A 27,378-nucleotide genomic window follows, 5' to 3' on the forward strand; every position below is an offset into this window, starting at 1 on the left:
TACTAGTGCTCCCTCTTTATTGTTTTATGCATTTGGTTACAAAGATTCTTATACAGTAATTTTATCTTGTGATTGTGATTTTGATAATGTTTCGTAGATATTGTTTTTCTTTTAAAAATATATTAAATTTAATAATGTTTTTTTTAATTTAATTTTTACATCAATGTATCCAAATAATTCAAAACTCATTTAAAAATTTATATAAAATAAAAAATATTAGTTTATTTGAAAAAAGCGTGGCTAGCTTAAAAAACAAACAGTAACATTTTCTGATTGAATGATTATTTTATTTTTTCTAACAGTTAGAGAGATATCTTTAAATTATAATTTATACAGAAATTAAGCGTTTTCATGTCAGTTTAGTGTATTAAAAGAAATAAATCTCACTAAATATTGATACTAAAATTTAAATTAAAAATAAAATAAAAAAGGGGGTAAATCTCTTTATCCACTAAATGACTCCTTCGAGTTTAATTGTGCTATATAAGGATGCAACTTTAAGCATCAAAAGGCAACCGATAAATTAAATAGCAGAGGTTGAAATTAATTTTATATCTCTTATAATTCACTCTTTGAGCGTCATCTATTTTAAATTATTTTTTCTAGATATTTTCATATTATTTTAATATATTAATATAAAAAATAATATTATTATTTTAATATATTTTTAAATAAAAAAAAACTTTAAAAAACAATTATTGCTCGCTTCATTAATTCTTAATAAAATAGCTTCGAAATCTTGACCTGTACCAATCAATCTGCCATGGGGTTCGGCCATTCAGGCAGGATATGAACATAAACCTAAAAACCTTTGGATTGGTCTGTGAATCATTTATTGGACCCAGCGAATGATCTCTCTGAGAAACGGAGGAGACTTTTTTTGAACGTTGGAGTAGGGGGCGACTAGCTAGGGACATGTGGGTCTCTCCAATGGAACTTCTCCCAACCCTAAGATCATAGATAGAATGGGCATGTGAAGGAGAAGGGATGATATATATCCTTCAAAAGCTTCACGTCCACATGCCTATGGAAGATGCTACAAAACATCGCATTGCTCTTCCTGACGAACAGGTATAGGCATGCTACGAATTAAGTTGCTTCATCCACGACCATACACGCCTCCATTAATCTCAAATCTTAGAAATCTTGGAAGGGTACTTCCATGGTGGGTACCATTGCCAGGAGCTTGTCTCTTCATTTCATGGCATGATTTTATCTGGCCCCTGATATATACTAGCAGCACCAGCTAGATCCCTTTATACTTTGAACGTGACAATTCGTTCTGGCACTGAGTGCTTTCCTCTAATGAGTCCAGGCTCCTAGCATGTATGGAAGAGATGACATATGGATAGATACAGCTGGTCAACCAAATGCGGACGTCGTCAAGCTGGATCACCGTCTCCTCCCTAACCAAGCCAAATTTAGTTGCTTTAAGGACTAATCTATCACCAGTGAATGCTACTTGACTCCGTAACATTACGTTGAAAAAATTGCTTTCAGATGTCAGAAAAAACCATCACTCTCGCTCATACTTGTCACTTGATATGACTCTGTCCAACTTTGATCATCCATTATTCCATTCGATGCCAATTATCTCCCTCTACCAGAGGATATTTTGCAGTCTATCAAAAGAGTTGAAATCAGAGAATATAGAGAGAAGAAAATGTATATTACAAGAATTGGGCTACATGGGATATTATATTACTAAAAAATATTTAATTTCCGTAAATGATTGAGATACTTTGCAAATTTATAACGTTATTAATTATATTTGTTATTTTTTGTTTTCCTGTTGTTTCCATGATCTGTGTTAGAGTGACGAAACATGATACTAGAGCTCTATACAGGCTTCTTGTTTGTAAATTCAAGCCTGACAATGTATTTCTGCTCGATCCTTGTTGGTACCTTTAATTTTCTCAGGTTGGGGGTATGTACAGCTCTTTGCATGGAGTGGGACAAAGGACTCCATTTTAATTGTTATTATACCTACCTGCCCTGCGAAATTATATATTATACTCAGACCTCGCTGTTGAGTTCTCTTTAAATGAGATTTATGACAGCGTTTAGGGTTTCTCAGACCCTTTTCCTTTTCTGTCTTCCTATTTTTTACCTTTTAATCTTAATTATCAAGTTCAGGCTGCGTCAATGTATGTTTTAAACTCAGACCTCACTGATGAGTTCAGGTTGAGTTGGTGAATGCTGTGGGGTCGAAGGGAATGGCCTCCAAAGTTGGTAATGGATTAGTCTTGAGTTCATAATCATTGGTTGTGGTTGGTGCTGCTGCTTTCTTTTCCTGGGAGAAAAATGAGAGTGATGGTTTTCTAACATTTTTGAGAAACACACCTGAAAAAGACAGCTTTTCTCTCTCTCTCCAGGTTCTTCAATCTTGTCCTTGCATCTTGTCCAAGCAGGTTTTGCTAAGGCTGATTGAAGGTCCTCAAACAATTTTTAATGGATCCATGTGCTCATTGAATTGAAGTTTCCTCCATTGATATCTTTTCCTCAGAGGGTATTCCTAGGATTAGCTCATCCAAATCCTTACAAAAATTATGCTGTTTCCATGTCCAAACCCCCAAGCGATGCCCATGGCATTGATTACCATAAATGTCTCCTCTCATTTGACGGATTCACCTGCATTTTCTAGCGTGCACCGTTGTCATGTATCGTTTAATAGTTACTCATACTGGATGCAGAAATTTCATATTTTTTCGTTACAACTAGATTTTTGTTTAGAAGGCCATGTTAGAATTGATTGTTTTTGTTGCCTGATTAGTTAAAAATATGTTAACTTTTTTTCTCAGGGATCTGATGTGTGGAAAGATTGAGATCGATTTGAACTTTTTTTTATCTCAGGGACCTGATATGTGACACTACCCCCTTCCATAATCTCTCTCTCTCTCGATTAATTCTTCTCTGTGTGTTGTCATATATCACAGCTCTGATTTTATCTCCCACGATGACATTGAATTTTGAAAGAAATGAAGAGCATAATTAAAAGAAGAATTGCAAATGTGACATAACGTATTTACCAATGTGACTGCCTGTACAATTATATACAACTGCATTCTTTGGAGGTTGAATTTAGAGTAGAGCTCGCTCAAATTGCAAGCTATAAAAATGTTCAATGGAAAAACAAGGATTCTTATCATGCAGCATTTAGATTTGGAACTTTGACACAAACACAGATATGAAGAAAGTGCTCAGGATTCTTTAGGCTGTTCACCACCCAAGAGAAAGGTATTTCCATCCTTGGTTCAATCCCTTGGATGCGGACGAGTTTGATTTCAGCATCGTTGCAGCAAGACTCCACAGGTTGGTTAAAGATTTCTTTCCCCTCTTCAGCTCCTGTACTGCTGCCTACATCTTCTGATGAAACCTTCTGTGCATCTTCACCTTCTTCTATGCATGGTTCATCATTGATCAAGGATTTGCCCCCAAAAAATTCTGGCAGGAGATTTTTCAGTGCATCGTGAAGGGTGAAATGTTTTCCTGCAGTGCAAGAAAAATGAAAAAAATGTAGTCTAGAAGACACTGAAAGTCACCATCTCTTTGCAGCACATGAAATAGAAGATTCAAGGTCATTGTAAAAATAAGCAACCATGACAACAGAGTGACACAGTACAGTTGGATTTACAAGCTTGAAGCTTCTAAACATTATTATGGTTTACAGGAAATTCTTAGACCTCAGAAATGTCTCCCCGCCAAACATATGGAAACAGTGATCACACAGAAATACAGGGACCACTATAAGAGGGGTCATTTCTGATCATTTCAATCAACAATGACAGATCTTGGAAATTATTTCAGCTGTTGACTAACCAAGAAACTAGTCATGGGATTATAAGGGCTCAAACTAATCTAAGAGTTAATGTAGACGAACTGTTAACATATGCTTGATTCTTGCAGATTCATTGTATGTTTAGGCTTACTGTTCAAGGACATCAATAATTCTAACTATCATCATATTTCTACGCTTGTTGTATCCCTTGATGCAGTGGGAAAAAGGTCTGACAAATCAGCAGAAGTCATTACATTCAAAATTAGCAGAATCATCAGAGCAGACGAGGGAGCATGGCTTACCTTCTTTGTGAATTTCGAGAGGACGATTTATATAAGAAATTTGATCCCAGTTATCAACTTCTGGTGCATCTTCCAGATCTTCAAAATCCTCATTAACACTCCAAACATACAATCTAACTGGAATTTTACCTGAAAATAGCTATGACAATAACACAATCAAAATTCAATAGAGGCAAGAGAAACAAGAAATATATTTGCATAACTGAAAGTAAAATTTTAACCTTTTTAGCCCAATAATGTGAAATCAGAGGTTAAAAAAGAAATTTTAAAAAAATATATCAAGATTGCTGTCCGACATCTATAAAATGTCTCAAGATTTGAAGTTAAATGGGAATTTAAAACCAGGAATGCATGTGATGCATGGATGGATGTGCAAATTCTTTTGCAGCTTACATAACAAATGAGTTATTGCCTTCTACATTTCTTCTCATATCTTAAAATTGTCTGGCTTCATTTCTTTCTGGTAAGTTTAATAGACTGTAAATACATTTCTTTCAAGTTTTAACATACAAATATTTTACATGTGAGTAAATTGCCATGGTCAAGGTGAGATGCCTTCAGAGCACACTACATTTAAGTGATGAATTGACAAGATAATTCTCAGAATAATGTATGCAAGAAGATATTCATATTCCCATCCACTTCCCAATGCACCTTTATCCACAAGCTTAATAATGAACAACAATCAAGAGCTTATTTACATATTCTTAGTTCCACTCGATTCAGATACCTACATTGAACTCTGTAATTTAAGTATTGATTTTGCTAACCTGCCTTCACTTGTCCAACCATATCTGCCTCATCAGTGGTGACTGTTCCAAGTTTAAGCTTTGAAGATGCACGTATATATTTCTCCAAATTACCTGCAAAGAAGTGCAGCTTTCAGATAAGAACACAAAAGGCTATAACTACTTGAAATTGCAGCCCTGGTAATCAATGGCCAAAAGATAGAAACAAGGACTAATGTGAAAGGATGAAGCTAATAGGAACCCAAAAAACTTATAGAAAGTCCACTTTGTTCCATTACAAAGTATAAGACACATTGCATAACAGAGTGCCACAGCTCCACTTGACAGAGCATTACAAAGTATAAGACAAACTGCTTAACAGACCAACATACCATCCATGACAGAATGCCACAGCTCCACTTGATCAGATTGAGACATGTGCATAACATTCTTGCAATTTCCATTGATAATGTAATCTGCCTGTAGCATAACCAAATACAGTTGAGGAATTTTACTTCTAGACCCTAAATCTAACAAGTTACCAGTTATGATCAAAGAAAAAAGCGCATGAATTAAAATATATAAAACATTACCAGATATACATCCAATAAGGAGGATTCTGAATACAGCTCAGGTTTTATAGAGATGGTATGCTAGATTAAAAAACTAGTGGTTTCTTTTGCAAATCTTTTCTTCTTGATAATAACTTGTCTTCGACTTAATAAAGAAGATGGATATGTTCTTGTGCATGCAGAAAACAGTACATATGTAATAGCAAATAATATAATCCTTTTCTTTTCTGATTTGCTTGGTTACATGTTAATTTACGCTACTCATCTTTTGGTTAATAAGGAGTTCAAAACACAATTTACAGATAGTTTACACTTGGCACTCCATGAACAATGGTTGGTGATCATGTGGATCAAATTATAGTGTTAAAAAATAATTATTAAAAATCTATAGCTCTCCCTGTCTATAAGTTTAGCTCCACTAGTTTCCGAAGACACCAAACCAAGCTTAAACATGGCTATAGCTTGACAAAAAGGATGCAAGGAAGTATCTAGTTCAACACAAACAAGGGACATAGATTCAATTTGGTTTTAATTAATAGTACAGATCCCAAAAAAGCAGAAGCTAAAAACCGAACTATAAGGTAGTTTCAAATTTCAACAATTTTAAAACTAGTGAAATGAAATGTGATTGGTGCTCAGTGACCAACGACGATTGTTTTCTTGGAAGAAGGCACTGTAACTTGCATGAATAGATAACAGGCTTCATAAATATATCATTATACAGGAGTGGTATACTAACCTCTTTCAGTGAATTAATAAAGCTCCACTTTACAGACTCTTCACCTTCGCAAGGAATCAACAAATTACTAGGATAGCCTCTAAAATGTACCTGCAGAAATAGAACCAAATACTGAAAATTAATAATTCATAAAATAATCGCACAACAAAAGGAAAAAGAGCAACCTTTTCTTTTTATTTGATAATAAAATCATTATTATTAATTAAGAAAATCAGTACAAGAACTAAATGGTCAAAGAGAGAACGGTTAGTCACACACCAAACTATGATAGCAAAGACAATTAGCAATAGGAAACTACTTACAAACAGACCAGAGTATAAATTCTAAACCAGTCATAAGGGCCAATGACAGCAAAAGAAGTCTTCAAAAGCAACCAACGATGTACAGACAATTTGATACATAGAACAAAAATGTGGCACTTAAAAGGAATATAGAAAACCAAATTTGTTAAAAAAGAAGCCAGATTACAGCAAAATGAAGAGAGGCAAAGGGCACACACATAATAAGGAACATCTTTTTCATAGAAATCCAAGCAATAAGATGCACTAAAGCAAGGCAAGAAACTATGAAGCAACAAGTAGATGATGTGATCCCCTTAACAAAGCCATGCTGACCAAACATGGTGCATCTCAACAAAAAATAGTTTTCAAAATTCAATCATAGTAGAGACAGCAAGGAGGAAAACACACAAGAATCAACATGGGATGGCCACATTGCAAAGAATAATTGAAACCCCCTAAATGCAATGCAGGTCCTAAAGCTGAATCCTAAACAACACGTATTTATATATGAAAATCAATTGCAAGATTAATTTTTTTTCCCCCAAGGACTTCAAACCTTTGAGTGAAAGTACTATAGTTGAAATCCCATTGTCCATCAATAATACTCAACTCAATCAACCACACCATTTTCTTCATAAACAAGCTAATAACCAATGAGTCACTTCTCCCAACTTCAAAGTTCCACACTTTCTAAAACTCGAACAGCACAAAAGCCAATCCAATCAACCTAATACTAATTTCCCACTCAAACTAACAGTGAAAAAAAAAGAAAAAAAAAAGACTCATACCGTCAAATTCCAAGGCCTTTCAGGTTGTGCACACAGAAGATCAAAAAGCACCCCAGTTGGTATATACCTGCAAAAATTTCACAAACACCCATTAGCCAAATCAATCAAAAGAAGCCAACTTTCTGCCAATTGAGTTTCTATTTCAGTCCAATGAACAATTCCCAAACCCATTAGCTACAATAATCTCTACAATCGAAAAACCAACTTCTCACAAAAGGGGCTCTTTATTTCACTTAAATTAACAAAAGACGCAAACAAAATAATGGGTTAGAGCTAATATTAACTAAATCAATAAAAAAAAAAACTTTTTTCTCAAAAGGGTCTCTTTATCACCCTTCAAACAACTCAAAAAAAGCAAAAAATAAAATAAAAAATGAAGAACACACAAAATCCTTATAATAATTACCATTTTAGAGGCAATCCTTTGTAATCAAACCAAATAGTGTCTTGTCCAGGAGGGAGAGTAGAAGAGAAGTAAGGCTTAATAAGAGGAAGAAGCAGAGGTAAGTAACCAATTCTAGGTGCTAAGATTAATGCTGGAGATGGTGGTGGAAGGCTTGTTATTTCTGATTCATGGAGATGAATTTGTAATGGAATTGCTCCTTCCCATACGTATTTCTGTGCCTCCATCATCTCGATTTCTGCTTGCTTCCTTGGTTGTTCTGAGTCTGACTCGAGTTCTTCTCTTTCAAGTTTCAGATAGCTGAAACTTGAAAGCCCGTTTCTTATCTCAAACTATCTGAAGGCCCAACTTGGCCATATAATATATATATTTTTTTTACATCACGAGGCCTGGCGAATTTTGGACTATATAAAAATATTAGAATCTAAGATGCAAAATTTATTTTAAACTATTTTTTACATTTATCAGATGAGATCGGATCAAGTTAAAATATAATTAATGATAAATCAAAAAAAAAAAAAAAAGAGCCTGGGGCACTCTTTAATTGTTACAAGTAGCTTATACATGAATGATGCATAGTACAAGGAATGAGAGAAATTGTTAAATACACACTAAGTTGTTGATGTTGACCAGTATAATTAAATTAGTTGGTATAATGAATTTCCTTTTTTTATAAAAAAAATACACTAATTATTCCCATAATTCAAGGATTAATGAATTTGGATAAAATATAGTCATTAAATTATGTTCTAGATTATAATGAAAAATTATAAACATATTTAATTTAGAAAATATAAAATAAAAATTTTTGTAACTATTTTAGAAATTTAATATTTCTAAAATAATAAACCATTCCTCCTTCACGTTCAATAACTTGATAAAAATCAATAACAATCAAAATAAATTTTCTGAAAAACTAAACAAAACTGTTGTTGTCCCATTCACATCAATAAACCAGAAAACATTGCTTTTCCCTTCATTAACCATTCACAAATCTTCCCACACCAAACCACTTGGTCTTTACCACCAAGGCACCAACAACAGCAACAAAAACCAGAACAAACCCATTAAACAATAAAGAAAAAACCCGCTTCTCCATTTCTTTTTCCATTCAAGAATCATTAGCAAACCATGGAATCAAAGATCTGAGAGGAAAGAGAGAGAGAGAGAGAAGAGAGAGAGAGAGAGTAAAAAGACCAAAATTTTATGCTAATTATGTTAGGTGGTATACAAATTGGAGTATTGGCAGCTTGTGTGGTGTTATTTGTGCCAATGGGAATGGCAGGTTATCATTTAAGCAGAAACAGGATGTTGTTTTTCAGTGGTGCCCTTTTCATTACACTTGCGGTAGGTGTTCATTTGACTCCTTATTTCCCTTCTGTTTCTGATTTTGTTAGTTCAGTTAAATCTGTTGTTGTTTATGATAATCGTGAGGATTCTTGTATTAATTTAGTTAATGAAGTTGTTTGGGATGTTAAACCTCGTCTTATTAGTAGTAGTGGTGATGGTACTGTTGATTATGACAAGGTATGGGATTGGTCTAAAAATGGGAAGGTGAAAGGTTGTGATTTTGAGAAGTTGGGGAGGGGAGATGTTAAGGATTTGCTTAATGGGTCATGGGTTGTTGTGGCAGGGGACTCGCAAGCGCGGTTGACTGTGCAATCTTTGTTAAGTTTGATTTTAGATGAGAAAAGGATGGGAATGATTAAGGGGGATTTGCATAAGAAGCATAGTGATTATGAGATTGTTGTGGATGAGATTGGTATGAAATTGGATTTTGTTTGGGCTCCGTATGTTGTTAATTTAACAAGTTTGATGATGGGGTTTAAGCAGAATAGAACTTACCCTGATGTTCTGGTGATGGGAGCAGGGTTGTGGCATATGCTTCATGTGAACAACGCATCAGATTATGATGTTGCATTGGAGAATTTGAGGAGTTCAGTGGTTTCCTTGCTGCCGTTTTCACCAGAATTGGATACGGATGGGCCTGTGACGGGTTCTGTGTCTGTTAGATCTCCTCATCTGTTTTGGCTTGGGATGCCAATTTTGATAAATGGGATGTTGAATACAGAGGAGAAGAGGGAGAAGATGAATGATGAAATGTGTCATGCTTATGATAGTGCACTGCATAATAGTAGGCTCTTGCGCAGATATGGTGGTCCTCTTCTGCTGTTGGATATTCAATCGTTGAGTTGGAATTGTGGACCGCAGTGTACAATTGATGGGATGCATTATGATGGAACTGTTTATGAAGCTGCTGTTCATATTCTGTTAAATGCATTGCTTATTGAATCTCATCAGAAGCTTGGATCTTCATAGTTTTGAATTTGAATAAAACTGAACAGCCCACACTGGAAAGACAAAAAGACTTTACGGAACTAATCTAGAGTAGTAGATCAACAAACACAGGAGGCTGATTTTTCTTCCTGTATTGCATCTTTAATCTGTTCCAGGTTTGTATCTTTTGCCTTACTTGTTGAGATTCATTTTTTCTTATTTCTCTTTTTAAGGTGAATGAATATTGAATATTCACAATACTTGTATTCTATGGCCATTACAGACATGAAAGATTTGTATGGAAAGTAATAGATGGTTTTTTTGGCACTACCAGCAATTAAAGCTCTGTTAACCGAGTCTTCTTTGATTTGAGTGTGCTTTTCTTAGTACTGGAGTTGAATGTTGTGTACATGGTTTCAGAGCTATCTTATAAACGTATTTGGTATTCTTCCGTTCCCTTGTTATTGATTTACCAATTCTCTGGAGAAACCTTTCATGCTGGCTTTCTAAATGCCTCCTTGTGTAGCATTTTTATCGTTACAAGTTGACAATGTTCTTAAAATTAGAACAAGAAGATACTAGTTGCTTTCAGTTTACAAGAATGCCTATCTGGTCACTCAAATGTGAGCCTAGTTGTTACTGCTTACTGCCATGTCTGCAGTGACTAAAAATAAATAAACAAATGTTGTTGTATAGCTTTGTAGTCTACACTTTGTTCACTTGTTTTGTCCCATTCCAGCTCCCAGATATGTGATTTTGATTGCTTACCTATTTAAATTCAACCTCTCTATAACTTATTTGAATTCAACAGCCAGGCCTAACTGTTTCAGGGTCGGATTTCAACCTAAAGCATTTAATGCTCTCGATTGCTATTAAGAAAACCATTTAAACAAAACACTTAATTGTTACAATTATATTATTTATTGCTCCAATTTATTGTTGATCTTGTTTGGCAATCTTAGCCAAGTCTATGCTTGATGCATCCATCTTCTATCTTATCCATTTATTGGTTGTTCTGAATATGGTTTAATCTGGTTTGGCATTCCTAGTGGAGCATATGCTTGATGTAGGTTATCCTCTATATCGATCTGTCTTTGCTTTGTGTTTCACTAAAACTCCCAACCTATGCCTTGAATAATTCTGGTTAAGGTATTTCTATTTGGCAGAGTTGCTACAACTCAAGCTTAGATTTAGCCCAATTGATGAGTGTGTTTACCTGGGCGTTTAAGTTTAAATTTCAATGCATGTGCTTGAGTGTTTATAGTTCAGCGATAGAGTAGTAGTGATGAGCTTGTAGAAGAAAGGTTCAATCTCCTGTTCATTCATGAATGATACGTCCCGTTTGCTGAAACTGGAATATGTTAGCCTCTGAAGTTATAAACCAGGTAGAAAACGCCAGAAATCTACTTTGTGAAGTTACAACATCTCATAAATACTTTTTCTTCGAAATTATTCTAGCCTCTGTTTTACTGCAGTCCGAACCACACATCTCTTTTAATAAGAAGCATTGAACCATATTTGAACAACTTTTGTTTTAGTTTTGATCTCTGATTTTTTTCTTTCTGGGTAGTGCTAATACGCTGCTGAAGTTCTACCAGGTTACATAGAACCAAAAATCAATGCCACAAAACTAGAAATAAGAAAAACAGAACAAATACGAGCTCAAATGCACCATATGCGTCCACACCAAAGAAAAGGAATTTGCTTTGATTGCATAAAGCACTAAAACCTTTCGGTATTTTTCTAACAGAGCTTGACAGGACTTGGTGACTTCTGTTGATGCAGATCATTTTTTTATATATATAGAGAGAAATCTTTTATCACATATGCAAGATTGCGCTTTGTTTCGATTATCTTACAGTCATTGACTAGATAGCCCACCCCTTGCGTTCGGAACTAAACCAATTTTCATTCCCAACTGCATGAAAGTTAAAAGAAGTGGTGAGAGTTAATATACCATTGCCAGAAATCTGTTGTTTCATTGTGATAGCGGTTTGTTTAATTCTTAATTATCAGCAAGCAAACATTTAGTGTACAGTTTCTCCTGTTTCGAAGAGTTTCTGAATCATCCAAGCTGTGATAAACAGAAAGGTGTGTCCCTGATGCATTTGAATCTCCCTAGGGATAACTCCAGCTTCCTGGTGAAGTTCAGTATGAAATTAGAGGGAGAGGGGAGACCGATACGACGGATCTAAGCAAGAGAATAGTGCTGTAGGATTACAGTAGTCTTGCACATAGTTAAAAGATCACACTAGCAGTGACCGGTCCAGGAAATAGATAGGGAGTTCGGTGGATGAACTAGGTTTATCTAAGCTCTTTAAAAAACCAGATCAACATTAAAAAAAAAAAAAAAAAAAAGCCTGTCTTTTCTACTGACTCGACCTCATCTAGGTTTTAGGCTGGCGGAACACAGACTTGACCCATTGCCTAAGGCCCTCAGGTCTTATGACTGGTCCTACATGTACCAATTTCTTCCTTCAACAGTAATAACCTCAGGGTAGTAGGCATGCTTATCCAAAGCTGAAAAGTTATCACTCTTAAGTGTATCATTTTAAGGTTCGTACTTCGTTGACGAACTAAAGACTCAACACTACCAGAGCTTTTGATAACAAAAACCTCCACTGCGAATATGCAAAGATCATTGAACAGGAAGCCATTCGAAGGGTCACGAAAAGCGTCATGGGAAAGGGATTCAATGAATCCCCATTCCATCTTCGTCTTAGGAAATCGCTGGTCTATCTGATCTGCATCTGAATACGAAGATATGTCACTTAATATTTTAAATGGGAAATTATGAAACATTGAACTCTTGATCCTGGACATATATATACATGTTGGACGACCAAATATCTATCAGGAATTCCATCAAACACAAGAAAGTTGGCAGTAACGTTAGCCACATAACCTTGAGAAACATCATCTGGCTCTGTCATTGCTAACAATAAAGATATGTGACAACTGCCACGATCTTCCTTCTTTTCCCATCTGGGAAGAGGACCATTCTCCTATTAAATAGTATATTTTCTTACACCATAAGAAATTTTTTAAAGAAATAAATTGGCATATGATGGGTCGGGGTCTACACACTCGACTGTATGGTTCATGTCATATAATTTAAGGCAACACCCACATAAAACACAAGCCTAGAGCTCTAACGAGTCATGAAACTCATCTGGGATATCAAGAGTCTAAATGTAAACTCATTTTCTCAATTTTGATGCCAATTGACCAAATCTAAGACACATTGAGGGAAGACAACTATTGCTAAAAACATAGGAACGCGAAGATAGATTTGCCTTTAATAACATAAGCTGTTTTCTATTCAACCCAGGCAAACCCAAACCACATGTCATCCAACTTGCAATGGCATCATCACCAAACTACTGGTCTTCGGCTCTCCACCCTCGCAGTGTTGATCGCTACAAGTCAAGGCCTTTTCCAGCCCACCAGACCCCAGATTCTAGCCATACCTCGCCATTTGTTACTCCATAAAACCAAATTCAGCAAGAAAAAAAAGGCAAATCCATCACAATGACAATAATTCTAGAAATAGGCAGGGTTGGTCAGAGAAGCAGAAAGCAGCAGACTTTTATCATTTAACATTGTTTTAAGTTGCAGGTTACAACAATATAGTATCTTCTGAAACTAAAGTCCAAGAACATAGACTTAAACCCGGCTTGGGCCCTCCATCGTCTTCGTCTTCGATCATACACTAGAGTGCATAGTTTATCGGGTCTAGTGTACCCACCATACAACAACGTAGTATCATCTCAAACTATGTCCTTTGGACCATAGACAAACCACTGATTCATGCATCTTCCACCAAAATTGATATAACCCCTCACTCCATACACCTTCACCCCCAACCAGGAGAGCACAACATAGAAATAGAAAAGGAATAGAATGGTCTCATCTATTTATCATTTTATTTTCTTGCCAGTACATCAAGTCTCAAATTGCTTGCCTTCAAAGGTTTGTCCAAATCTCCAATCTTTGGGAGCAACGGTGTAAGAAAGAACAGTCATCTTATCACTGCTGGTGACCTCAAATGAGAGAGCTTGATTCTGTAAATTAGCATTAACATGCCAGTTTTGGCCCCAGTTCCTACCCATATCAAGCCAACCCGTTCTTGAACCTTTAATCCTCACTGAAGTTACGTCTCCTGCACCTGCAACATTGCTGATCAGCACCGAAAGGAAGATACCGGACCCAGAGATTGTAAACCGAATCCCTCCTTCCCTTCTGCACTTAATCCTGTTCAAACGCAGCCAAGTTAAGGATAAGGGAAAAAAATATTATTTGAAAACAACAATGGCAAACTTCAAGAACCTTTATTTAGATTTCAGATTAAATGATATATATCCGGTACCATCAGTAAAAGAAAGGAAAGGCTACTTATTTCTGGAATAATTCAAGTATATATAAATGCTGTGTTCTTGAGCTTACTTTTGCTCTAGCAATTAAAAGAACAGAAATATTTTCTAAGTTAATGCCAGTTAACTGTAAGCTTTCAGACACTTACAAAGGGGTTTTGGCAAAGGAATTGTCACTATCATATACAAAAGAAAACACGTACTATGGTTAGTGAAAATTTTACTTCTTCTGATGCAGGATTGATACAAGCCATTAGGTTGTCTCCCATTATGCATTTATTTATCTTCCATCAAGTAATTAACCAATAGTGTTGGGTAAAAACTCGTTTGAATTTTCAAAGCCAAAACAGGGTGCTCTTGACTACATCCCCACAAGTGATGCCATGACTAAGTTTGCAGGAGACTGGGTGCACATTAGCACTGATCAGGACACACAAAGCAATAAATTTAGATTGTCCATCCCTAGTCTACTTGCTTAGTTGCTAAGATTACACAATTTTCTTCTTTTGATATGACAAGAAAACTTCCTGTTTCTAAAATTAAAATTAACAACTTCTAATGTTTAATCTTTCAATGGAAGCTATAAAAAATGAACCTAAATACAATAAACTCAAAATGGTCAGTCTAGTTCATCCTCAAAGGAACCGAGGCTGAAAGAAACAAATTTTGAAAGAAGGAATAGAAGAACAAAGACAAACCAATTAACATGGAATTGCTAAATCTAGCCCATTGGCACTCTTCCTTTCAATGGCTAAACGCATGTTAGCAAGAAAGAAGGAAGTAAAAGCCGCTAAAGTCATTGAAAACTAACAAACTAGACACTCAAATTTCTAATCTTGAAAGAATTAGAAAAGCAAATCTTCAAAATTTCTTCAAAAAACAAAAAATCCTCTCTCGCGTAACTCAAATTTTAAAGCACTAAATGTGTTCCAAACTGCGTGCCTAACTATGCTAGGATGAAACCTTAACCTTAACCTTAACCTTAACTTACAAAACAACAAAATCCAAAAGGGTTTTCAGGATTTTACCTTCTGTACTGAATAGGCATATTAGCAGCCTTCCAAATGGCAATCTTTTCAAAAGATTCAATGGGCAGCACAAAGTGCTTATTTGGAATATTACATTTTCCACCAGCATCAGAAGGGAACCCATAATTTGGAGCACAAAAATTAGTAACAGAAACAATAGTATCAGTCCCAGGAATACACCACCTCAAATCATCAACACATTTGATTTGAAAACACGCGCCACAGATCTGTCCACGTTCAAACATTGATTCACTCAATGCTACAGTTGCCATTCCATATCCCGCTTTAACCAAGTCCCCATATCCACACGCGCCTCCGACTGTGTCCCGGGGATCGGATGCTGCGTAGTAAGTAGCGCGTGCGGGTTGCCATTGGGATAGGTAAGTGTACGGAGGTGGATGGGTGGTGGTGGAAGAGGTGTGGGAGGTAGTGGTTGGGGGGAGAGTGAGGAGGAAGAGGAGGAGAAGAGGTTTCAGGAGAGTGTGAATAGGGCCTTGAAGTAGTGGTGGTGGCATCTTGTTGTCTTTTTGATGGTAGAATATGAAAGAGAAGGATTTGTTGAGTAAGATTTGATGATGTTGAGGTTGTCTTTGTCTCTGTTCCTTTATTACAGGAGTAGTGGAAACTTGAAGTGTGCTTTAAAGTTTAAACTGCTAATAGTTTCCTTTTGCTTTTGTTACATTTATGCCCCCAAGAAGATCTATCTTTTATTTGAAATTGGGTGAGCGTAGAAATATACCGTTAAGTGCAGTTAATTTCGTGATATTTGTTTTTTTATTTAAAAATATATCTAATTATTATTTTTTATTTTTTTAAAATTAATTTTTTATTAAAAAAATTTAAAAATATAAAAAATTAATTAAAAAAAATTAAAATTCTTGAAAATGTGTTGCCGATATTATTTTCAAACACATTCGAAGTTGAATAATTGATTGTGGATATAAGATGATATAAATTATTTGTTGAATTCAAATCCAAAAATCTTTTAAATTAAAACTTTAATAATTGTAATTTTAATATATAAGGTATTTTAAATTAAAAATTTAATATTTTTTTATCTTAGTTTTTTTTTTTTGTTATTTATTTGATGAAGTCGTAGTTAAGATATTTGGTTCGACAAATGATCTAAGATGTTTTGGTGGTTTAATTTATTTTTTAAAATACTTTTTAAAAATTAATTTTTACTTGAAAAGGTAAAAAATATTTTTAGTTGTTTTTTAATAGTTTTGATGTGCTTATGTAAAATAATTAGAAAAATATTACTTTTAAATATTTTTAATTAAAAAAATATTTGTGCAAAAACATCCAACAATGCATTACCAAAAAAACACTTAGTTTAAAGTCCTAAGTCATAGGTCTAAATAGTGTAACCTATGGATTAACAAGTTAACTCTAATAAATAGTTATATTTTTTTAATAAAATTTGATTAAAAAAAAAATTAAAACAATATTATTTTGATAAAAAAAATTAAGTTAAATAGTTACTTGATGATCAATACCACATCGAGTTTCATAACTATAGATGAAGCAATGCAATCTTGAAGAGAAATTTACATTTTTTTGGGTTGAAAACTACATTAATTTTAAATGGAAAGATCTAGTTGAGAATATTTGATAGAAAAAAATCAATAAACTCAATTAGTTTGAGAGAAATTTGAGTAGTAGTAATAAAATTCAGGTTTTTCTCCTTTTTATTTCATTTATAAGTACACATAAGATGGGTTTACCTTTACATTTATAAAAGATATAATAAAAAAAAAAAAAAAAAAAAAAGGGCAAGTGTTCATTCATTGAGTATTGAATTGCACGATGAAATGGAGACATTGTTAAAGGCAAAGGATGAAAAAGAGGCCCTTTTTTGGAAAACAAAAATAAAGTATGGGCAAAATGGGAAACATCTTTATTCAGGATGGTTTCCTTGGATTCTAGATTTAATATTACAAAGGAATATATTCCTGTCTTTTTATTATCATCAATTCAAACATAAAAATTAAAAAAATAGGTTAAAATTACATTTAGTTATTATTTTGAAATAGAAAATAAAGACATGTTTTCATATTTTTTTTTATTTTAAAAATATAAATCAATCCAAAACTATTCTAGAAAATTTTATTTTATATTTTTATTTATATCTCTTTAACTAAATTTTTTTTTTATCAAATAGCATCATATGTATAACATCATGCTTAACTATTCACTTCAATTAGTTTTGGGATTTCCTCAATGACATGAATAAAATTGGTGTACTGAGAACATGTTTTGTATTATGAAATAGTTGTTTTTTAAAGTAATTTTTATTTAAAAATATATTAAAATAATATATAATATCAGTACATTAAAATAATATAAAAATAAAAATATTTTTTTAAAAAAATATTTTTAAAATATAAAAATAAACACACTATATAACTCACTTTAACTAACTCATTCTCGTCGAATCAAAGCCTACCATCTCACCCTCTCTTTTTTCATGAAAAGCCACCACCTCAAAAGCGAGCAAGAGATTAGATGTATTATAACACCAAAATGCACGACCGAACCTTGGTTTACTTATTTTAAAGGACATCTTTTATCCGTTTTCTTTTTTTCAATAATGATGATGATGATATTGAATTCAAACTTTATATAATTTATATTTGTTGAGCTTTCTTTTCTTTTTTTTTTAGATTAATATAGGTATTCAAGTTAATTTGCGCGTACCTCGATTAATCCTTATAAGTTTTGAAACTAACAATTATATAAACCTCCAGAATTTTTGAAAGGACTCGAACTTGTGACTATTAAAAAAAAAATTCAAAATCTGACCAATTAAGTTACCTCTCGTGTTTTATTGAGCTTTCTTCTTGATTTTAGGAGAGAATGAGTAATGTGTGTATGTGTATATATATATATTGTAAAATTAATTTTTTTTTTATTTTTTGTGTATGAAAAACATGTCTGATCTTGAATTAACATTAATAGCTTAATTTTGCATTTGGATGCAATTTTTCTTTTTCTCTTTTAATAAAAAAAATTGTTAGAGAATAATATAAATTATATCTTGGATCTCACTCAATAACTTAAACTATTAGGTTGATATGATTTTTTGAACATGTTATTAGAACTTTGATGATTAAGCGGTCACAAGTTCAAATCTTATCATCTTCATTTATTTGATAAAAATTAAACAGAAAGTAGTGTAAATTTATGCAAGTACCTGATGGAATATATTAAAGAATAATATAAATCATATGCTAAGACCCCACTTTATATTAAAGCTATATTAGATTGAAATGATTTTTTGATAAAAATAATGAAAATATACACTTTAATTGTTTAAGAAATTTTTTTTTTTCTACTTGACGGGTTATGTTATAACTAGTGCCTTTGCAAAAAGAAAAAGAAAAAGAAAAAAGAAACAAAAGACTTTTTATTGTGTATGGAAAACATGTTTAAATGCATATATGGAATTCATAACTAATATGGCAATTAACCTGTCCCGTATTTTGAAATATCATTAATAGCTTGAAATATCATTAATATTCTGAAATATTAAAGACATTTCATAATATTAATTATAAAATTAATATCAATGATAATAGATGTTTTAAATATTAATGATATTCCAAGTTATTAATGTTAATTAATTCAAAATAAAGAAATGATGGAACAATTATAAATATCATATAATATATTTCAAGATATTAATATTTCAAAATATTAATGATATTTCAAGCTATGAATTTTGATATTTCAAGATTAAGCTATAATTTCTATGAAAAAATGTTTCACATGGAATTGTCATATCCATCAATTAATTTAAAGTAGAAATACTATTAATTACTCGAGATTCAAAAATCTCAACCGTTTAATTTCCGAATCCACTCACTGAGAATGATTTGTGATTTTATCAGAAGAGATCCTCAAGATTCAACTGTTTAAGTTGTAGAACCCAAGAATTATAATTAAAAATCTAATTATTTAATTTATACAATGAGGGTACTCGTGGTATGATTTAAAAATGGAAATAAAAATAAAATCATTTAATTTTTAATTACATTGGTACTCGTGGCATGATTTAAAAACGGAAATAAAAATAAAATCCTTAAATTCTTTAATTACTCCTTAATTATGATATCTATTGAAAGCTTTGACCTAATAATGGTTATGACATCTTTTTTATATATATATATAGGAAACATTTCAATATCGTATGACCAAACTTCCTTTCCTTCTGATCTTTCATCTAAATTTGACGATTCTTTCCTTCTGATTTACCATCAATATTTACGATGGCCCTCACCAGAAAGCTGGCTATTTTAGGGTTTTGGATTTCCATGCTCTTAATGACGATGAACCCCTCTCTGGCAAGGGAATTAAGAGATGATCATACAAGTGTTGTAGTGAAGTTTCCCTACAAAAGCCTTGGCATATTGGAAACATACATTAGTCCTCCAACTATGGGGGAAGGTGGTAGTCAACTATGTGACCCAAAAAAGGATCCTGCCATATGTCAACAACCGCCTCAGAGTCCATGGCGCAGACCTTGTGAAAAAGAGTTGCGATGCAGGAGCTCCCCGCCACCGGCGCCTTGAATGGAGGTCATGGAGCTAATGGATTAGTAGCAGTTTGGTAAAAAGGAAACACATTCAGTACTATATCCACGTTGAGTTTTCTTATTATATGTTAAGAATTTTATTTCCTCTTTGTTTGAAGAGGAATGACGCAGGAGTGATCCCCTACCGGCGGCCGACATTAGTAGCAGTTTGATGAATAAGAAAGAACGCTTTTAGTTTTCAATAATCATATGATGACACAATATTGAATTTTCATTACTATATATATGCTAATAAAATGATCTCCTCTTCTATATTAATCTTACATTTATTTTTTCCATATATATATTTGTTGGCACATAAATTTTAACCATTGCATGGCCAATCCTAGCCACCACCTCGCCTTTAATCTCGTCGATCGCTCCACCGCCGGGTCCCTAGCTACCATACTTCCTGAACCTCCACTGCTGTCTGATATTGATAAAACCTCAGCAGCTCAGCCCCATTTTCTTAACAATGATAAAACAGGAAGTAAGCTGTAGCTGATAGTGTATTAAATCAACTAAATAAAAGACAACTAAATTAGTTCTCTTCCCCTTGATCAATGTTTACCTAGTCATCGCTGATGCTTCAGTTTCATCCCTAGTACCAAGTGAAGCCATTGTTCATGATAGAAGTTTCAAAGGATGAGCTTCAGGATGTGTAAAGACTAAACTCCTGCATTTGGAAGCACCACTGGGATCTACTGACCATCTCAAGGGAACAACCAGATTCTTTTCATATGAAAGTAGCAGTCGTTAATGACAACTGGCCTTTTATTTCTTCAAAAGTTAAGCCTATTGGAACTCGTCCTGGCAAACCAAGAGAGAAGGGAGGACTCAAGATCGATGGATTCCTAATGCCAAATTCAACTTAAACTCGACATTTTGTCATAAAAATAGTGTTTTAGATCTCTATTATAATTACCTACTCTACCCAGTAATGCTAGAAAGCATTATATAAGAACATGCATATTGGTATAATTTTGGATGGCACATGGACTCATTCAATCATCAAATCCAAATGAACACTTCGAAGATGTTGGCCTGCGTTATATATGTGTGTGATTTATATGCCTACCATTTTTACTTTAGGCACCAGTTTCGGTGCTTTCCCATTGTTTTGTCAGGAGGAGATTAATGGGCTTCCATTCTTTTACCAACAGAAAGGGAAAGAAGCTAGCTCCACACTAGCTATATTAGCCTGTGCCAAACTCTCATCCTCTTCAGCATTATAGAAACATCGTCATTGCTTGGAATTGTATCCTCTTCCATATAGAGCATCTCTTCACTAAGCTTGCTTCGTTTCCTAATATCCAAAGACAATGCCTCCACACAAAAAAGTTTACAAGTTCAAATTGACCTGTAAGCTCCCTGTGCCCTATGAGCTCTGATTGGATGTGAACCTCTTCTCTGTATGAGCTTACCCAAGTTAAGGTCATCATTTCACTCTTGATCTGGAGTGAAATCAAAACAGGAACTTGCTTTCCACTGTTACCTTCCAGTCAACTTGTCTTACATCCGAGATAGACTTTCTGCAACCTTTCCGTCTCATTTAAGAAGTAAACAAAGAAGTCCATTCTATTTAGTACCTTGCTCGTCTCAAATACGAATGGAGGCAAAAAAAAACAAACTTGGGAGCTGCTGATGTTATGTTAATTCTTAATTAGTACCTTGGTCGAGCCAGCGCCACATTTGCTCGTTGAAGATTCGAAACAAAACCCACCGATCCTTTCTCATTGCTTCGAATAGTGGAGATAAATATAAAATCCTCCTCTCCACCCTGAAAACTGTCAACCGTGCCAACACTTGCAGAAAAGTCTCTGTCAGAATTTGAAATGAATTTTCCAATCTTCTCTTGAATTACATGAACTTGAGCCTGGTAAGGTGATATGATACCCACGCTAACCTTCTCCTTAGTACCATTAATTTCTGTAACATCAAAATGAAGTCAAAAGAATCCCATAAATCAAATGTTATGCCAGAAACTTCTGATATTTCTTAGTACCAACCTTTGAAAAGGCTCCTGACTATATCTGTTGGAAATAATTGAAGGGAGAGGGAAGTATGGTGGAAGACAAAACTCTTTCACATCATACTACTCTCCCAGGAGAGGAAGTCCCAAGGACTTTGACTTGGATTCCTATGTTCCCAATACAAATATGTATCCTAGTCTAAGGATAATTCAAGTGACTTGAAAGGATAAACACATCTTTAATAATTATACAAGCACCTAGAAGAACTAAAAGAACACTTTGAATGTAGACTTCAAAATTCATTCCAAGAATATCAGCAACAGCAGCAGTCTCAAACGTATTTTTGAAACTCTGTTGTTCAACCAGATCCTCTTTTCCATGGGATATATTTATGAAAGAGCAGGATTCAAAGGTGACTGTCTCCTCTAGCCCGTTCCTTTGACGTTTGATGCATCCAAACCCTGTCTGCCATACTCTGTATCAAAACAACTTGAAACCGCAGCTTCTTGTGAGTTGTTTAAATTAAAGGACTTTAATGTTTCCCTTATGCAAGCAAAGGCAGCACCGTTATTTTCACTAGAAGAGCAGATAGTACAGTTTCCACCGTCCTTTAAAACTGGATGAACACAGTGTACAAATTTTCCATCTTCAAAGCTGGAATTGCAAATACGAGATGCTGATAAAAAAACGAGAATCATAATTCTTATAGTGAGATCACTTTGCAGCCTTTTGTTAATAATTTTGGTGTTCTTCCCTTCTAGTTCCAAGCTCAACGCTTTCCATATAACCAAATTTGTTAACTTCTTTTCAACCTTCAATTTTCAGGATTCCATGCACCTCGCTGGTGCTTTACAAAGTGAGTCCATGAAAGCCGCCGCCTATTCCTGCTATCCACAGTACTTCATCCCTCCCTCAGCCTTGTAAATAATAAATTTGGAGGAATTTAATGAGTTCTTGGATGATGAGAACCTTCAATTTTTAATGAAGTGTATTCTAAAACTAAAAAATTAACTATTATAGCATTCTTCAACATGAGTAGTAGATTTAGCATTGGTTGACATGGTCAAAGAATATATATAGCTAGCTATGCAACATGCAAGGATGACTTCCTTCTTCTGTCACACAGCTGCAACATCCATTCCAGAACTAAATGATCAATCTTTTATTCCTTTCGTTTTATGAGGTTTATGATACAGTGTTTTCCTTTTGTTTCAGAACCGTAACATCACAGGAGTTCACGAAGAGTTGGGTAAAGTCAAACCATCTATAGGTTGGTCTTTTACGAGTATTTAACCATGGCAGAATTGGAGCTTTTGAAGTAAATAAAGATGAACTGGGAATTTTTAGTTGTACTATGTGGAAGTGATGTTTGGTTGATGAAGCAGTATGTTTTTTTTTTTTTTTTTTTTATAAAAAAGGTAAAAGATTCAAGCACATGCCAGTTAAGTGTATGTCAAGAATCCACTGCCTTTGTACCAGCGCATTTTCAACTGAAGTATTGGATTTGAGCTCTGTCTTCAAGTCATCTTTCAAACCACCTCTTGTGCTTCTTTCTTGTTTTCTCAAGAGGAAGCACCACTATTTTCACAAAAAGAGCAGATAGTACGATTCTTTTCATGCTGCAAGAAGAAAATAGGATACATTGGTAGCAAATGATGTTGGGCTCAATATAGAAACAATTATGACACACAAATTGAGGCTGTATTTGGATGCTAATAAAGTACAATGATGTCGTGAAGTATGAAGATAAACAAGAATGACATCAGATTTTTTCTTCAATGGCAGATAGTCCAACACATCAGCCCAAAAGATATTTGAAGAGATTCTATACTTGTTGACATGTTTCCGCGTGTAGAGGGGAAATGAATGACTTCATGTAATGACTTGTTGACACGAATTATTCTGGTATTTTCTCTACCTGTCTGGCGAAATTTCAGAGTTCAAAAGGGAACTCAAGCTTATAATGGAAGAAATCTCTCTACAGTAAACAAATCAGCATGTTTCCGCGTGTAGGCCATGATCATCTTTGATCAAATGCACTTCAGATTCTGAGATAGACATGACTTTCTTTTGTACAAAGGTTGTCTATACTATTGTGCTTACTTCTTAGGGAGTTCCAAGTAAATGATAGATTCTTAGGAAATTTGTTTCCAAAGTAAGAGATACATTAATCGCTAGCGAAGGAAAGAATAGGGGAAAGTCACAAACAAAAATTACAGGCGTTTGCATTGCCTTTACATGAATGTTAATTATTAATTCATACTCGTGGCTAGAGATCAAGAGGTTTTCATTCCTAAAAACATAACTTCACTCTCAACTCAATCACTTTTCTTAGCAGCCACTTCTCCTCTCTACTCAAAAAGAAAATGGAAAAGCTTTTGCAACCGAAATCGTAAAATCCCTTTTAGGGAAGTTAAGCTCTTTTGCCTCTGAAGAATTTTGTTTGGCATGGGGACTTGATGCTGACCTGGAACATCTTGAAGAGATATTGTCAGCCATCAATGCACTGTTGCACGATGCCGAGAAGCAACAGGAACAAAATGACAAGATCCGGTTGTGGCTTCAGAAGCTCCGAGAAGTCTTGTACGATGCAGAGGACGTGCTAGACGAAGTTGAGTGCGAGACTTTGCGAAGGAAGGTGGTGAAAACTACAGGGAGCACCAGCAGAAAGGTACAACACTTCTTTTCAAGGTCTAACATGATTGCATTTCGTTTAAGAATGGGTCATAAAATAAAGAACATCATCGGTAGACTAGCTAGAATCGAGTCTCTTAAGTCTCAGTTTAACCTCTGCGAGCAGACTATCGATAGTCATGTCTTACATGAGGAAACAGTGATGAACCGATCCTTTGAGAGCTTTTCCGGACTTATCGGAAGAGATAAAGACAAAGAACGCATCATCAACCTTTTAGTAGAAACTTTTAAGGTTGGTGATGCTCATCCCCTTGTCTTTCCGATAGTTGGAATGGGAGGATTGGGGAAGACTGCTCTTGCCAAATCGGTGCATGATGATGAGATTGTAAAAACTAATTTTGAAATGAAAATAGAGGCATGTGTTTCAGATGGTTTTGGTTTAAAACAAGTGATGCAAAAAATTCTTAAATCTGCAACTGGGGATAGATGTGCAGATTTGGATGAGGGCGAACTAAAGAAAAAACTTGAAGCAATTTTGAACGGCAGGAAATACTTGCTTCTTTTGGATGATGTATGGAATGAAGATGCTGAAAAATGGTTGTTGTTGAAGCCTTTTTTATCAAAAGGTGCTGGTGGAAGTAAGATTATAGTAACTACCCGTAGTCAACGTGTTGCTGAGATTATGGTACTGTTACTGCGTACAACTTAAGTCTTCTTGGTCAGAGACTGCCTGTCGTTGTTTTACAAGTGTGCATTCAAGGAAGGGCAAATGCATCCAAATTTGGTTGGAATTGGGAAAGAAATAGTGGAGAAATGCAAGCAAGTTCCTCTGGCAGTGATTAACTTGGGGACTCAACTGTATGGTAAGACTGATGAAACAGAGTGGGAATCGGTGAGAGACAGTGAGAAGTGGGAAGAAGAGGGAGATGGCATTTTACCTGCCTTGAAAATAAGCTATCAAAGACTGCCAACTCACTTGAAAAGATGCTTTCTTTATTCTTCCGTTTTTCCAAAAGATTATGTGTTCCTAGATCTCGTATTGGTGCAATTTTGGATGGCGCATGGCTCATTCAATCAATCTTCAAATCCAAACTGAAAGTTGGAAGATGTTGGCTTGCGTTATGTGCACGAGTTGATCTCAAGATGTTTCTTCCAAGATTATGAGGATTTGATTGCGTTAGCTACCTTTAAAATGCATGATTTAATGCATGATCTTGCATCATCATTGGCTCAAAATGAGTTTTCAATCATAAGCTCTCAAAACCACCAAATTTCCAAATCGAGTCGTCATTTGTCAGTCCTTCACTCTGATTCATTTTTCATCAACTCTTCCCAAGTTTTCAAATGAGTTCCACCATGTGCGGTCAATACCTTTGCAGATAGTCTACAGTGGGGCCTACATGCAAGACAAGATTTGAGAAATGTTTGTCAAAATTTAAGCATTTGCGGTCTTTGGAATTAATGGATGATTCTGAATTTGAGGCTTTTTTGAAGAGATAATTGGGGCTTTGAACATTTGAGATATCTTAATTTTCGACAAGGAACGTGAAAATAAAAAGACTCCCAAAATCTATTTTTAAATTGCAAAACTTGCAAGCTTTGGATACATGTAAAGGGACGCATTAGAAGAGCTGCCCAAGATGTGAGGTACATGATCAGCCTTAGATTTTTAGATTTAACTACTCAAGCAGAAGCGGTTGCCAGAAGGTGGGATTGGTGTTTGGAGTGTCTTCAAACCTTGATTCATTGTTTTGTGTGAAAATCTAGAATATTTTTGTGAAGATATACAAGGTCTTAAAAGTCTTCGAAAATTGTTTATTTGCGAATGTAATAACTTGATTTCCTTACCACGAAGCATGAAATGCCTAACCGCATTGGAGAAATTGCTTATTATCAGTTGTGAAAAGCTTTATTTGATGACAATAGAGGAAGAGAAAGAGGAAGAGATCCAACCACTTTCCCTTCAAAGTGTACTGTTGGCAGAATTACCAGCAACAGAAGCATTACCAACACAGTTTCTTCAAGGATCAACGAACTCTTTGGGAATATTTATTATCGTAGACTGTCCAAACATTAGAGTAATTCCAGAGTGCTTTGGCAATTTAAAGAAACTTCAAAATCTTCGGATCAGAACATGTCCAAGGTTGAGCATAAGGTGCCAAAAGGGAACAGGAGAAGATTGGCCAAAGATCGCTCATATCCCTAAAATCAAGATTGACGATGATGACATCTGAGAAGAAACATCGAATCAGGTAAGAATTATGAGAATTTAACATTCTCATATTTAGTTTTATATTTTTATTTGATTCTTCAATTTTTCTCTCTTGTTGTTGATCTTTGGTGTGGTTTCTTGTCACCAGGGTCCCGTCAGCTCGGATCTTTTACAAACAGTTTAGTTGCTTGCAAAAACCAGCCTGAGGCTAGACTGATCTTCCTTATTGTTTAATTCCTCCTGCCTTGATTTCCTCAGCAAGCTGTCTGTGATAATTTCTTTCATTAATAAATTGATGAACATCTTGTTGTTATCACCTCATGCTTGTTCTAATACTGGTACAAAATCAGGCATTGCAATAACACGACGAAATTAGCTAGAAAAATCATCAGAGGAATATGATCATCTTCGGTTCCATTCCATATTTTCTGAAATACAAGGATCAACACCAAGTTGATTCAAGATACGAGAAAGGAAAAACATCATATCATTAATTTTGACTACCATTCCTCAACACAAGCAGTAGATTTAGCATAGGTTGACATGGTCACCCAAATATATAGCTAGTTAATTATGCAACATGCAAGGATGCCTTCCTTCTTCAGTCGGACAGCTGCAGCGTCCATTCAACGACTTGTAGAGCAACCTGAGATGTCAAGTTCTTCCCACATTATGTCAAGTAACTGGCCTTCACCACCTAGGCTTTGATCCCCT

At 34.7% G+C, this 27,378-nt stretch overlaps 4 protein-coding genes and 1 long non-coding RNA gene across 5 annotated transcripts; 3 read left to right on the top strand and 2 right to left on the bottom strand.

The window, feature by feature from the left end:
• Positions 1 to 2,991: 2,991 nt before the first annotated feature.
• On the bottom strand, positions 2,992 to 7,939 carry LOC118031776 (autophagy protein 5). The gene is made up of 7 exons (XM_035036270.2): positions 7,595 to 7,939; positions 7,189 to 7,255; positions 6,120 to 6,209; positions 5,201 to 5,288; positions 4,851 to 4,943; positions 4,081 to 4,209; positions 2,992 to 3,489 (listed from the first exon to the last, which is right to left on the bottom strand). Exons 1-7 carry the CDS (start codon positions 7,819 to 7,821, stop codon positions 3,146 to 3,148), a joined length of 1,038 nt encoding a protein of 345 aa, XP_034892161.1. The 5' UTR covers positions 7,822 to 7,939; the 3' UTR covers positions 2,992 to 3,145.
• Positions 7,940 to 8,495: 556 nt separating this feature from the next.
• Positions 8,496 to 10,240, top strand: LOC118031773 (protein ALTERED XYLOGLUCAN 9). The gene has a single exon (XM_035036266.2). It carries the CDS (start codon positions 8,798 to 8,800, stop codon positions 9,908 to 9,910), a length of 1,113 nt encoding a protein of 370 aa, XP_034892157.1. The 5' UTR covers positions 8,496 to 8,797; the 3' UTR covers positions 9,911 to 10,240.
• Positions 10,241 to 13,427: 3,187 nt separating this feature from the next.
• On the bottom strand, positions 13,428 to 15,890 carry LOC118031766 (expansin-A13). The gene is made up of 2 exons (XM_035036259.2): positions 15,270 to 15,890; positions 13,428 to 14,122 (listed from the first exon to the last, which is right to left on the bottom strand). The coding sequence occupies exons 1-2, from the start codon at positions 15,782 to 15,784 to the stop codon at positions 13,813 to 13,815; spliced, it is 825 nt and encodes a 274-aa protein (XP_034892150.2). The 5' UTR covers positions 15,785 to 15,890; the 3' UTR covers positions 13,428 to 13,812.
• A 7,987-nt stretch (positions 15,891 to 23,877) lies between these two features.
• On the top strand, positions 23,878 to 25,548 carry LOC118031764 (putative disease resistance protein RGA1). The gene is made up of 3 exons (XM_035036258.1): positions 23,878 to 23,898; positions 24,157 to 25,137; positions 25,201 to 25,548. The coding sequence occupies exons 1-3, from the start codon at positions 23,878 to 23,880 to the stop codon at positions 25,546 to 25,548; spliced, it is 1,350 nt and encodes a 449-aa protein (XP_034892149.1).
• Positions 25,549 to 26,195: 647 nt separating this feature from the next.
• Positions 26,196 to 26,980, top strand: LOC118031770 (uncharacterized). The gene is made up of 2 exons (XR_004684572.2): positions 26,196 to 26,704; positions 26,813 to 26,980. It is a non-coding gene; the product is annotated as an uncharacterized lncRNA (long non-coding RNA).
• Positions 26,981 to 27,378: the final 398 nt, after the last annotated feature.

The sequence above is a fragment of the Populus alba genome, chromosome 17 (genome assembly GCF_005239225.2).
Source record: "Populus alba chromosome 17, ASM523922v2, whole genome shotgun sequence".
In the NCBI taxonomy this organism is placed as follows: domain Eukaryota; kingdom Viridiplantae; phylum Streptophyta; class Magnoliopsida; order Malpighiales; family Salicaceae; genus Populus; species Populus alba.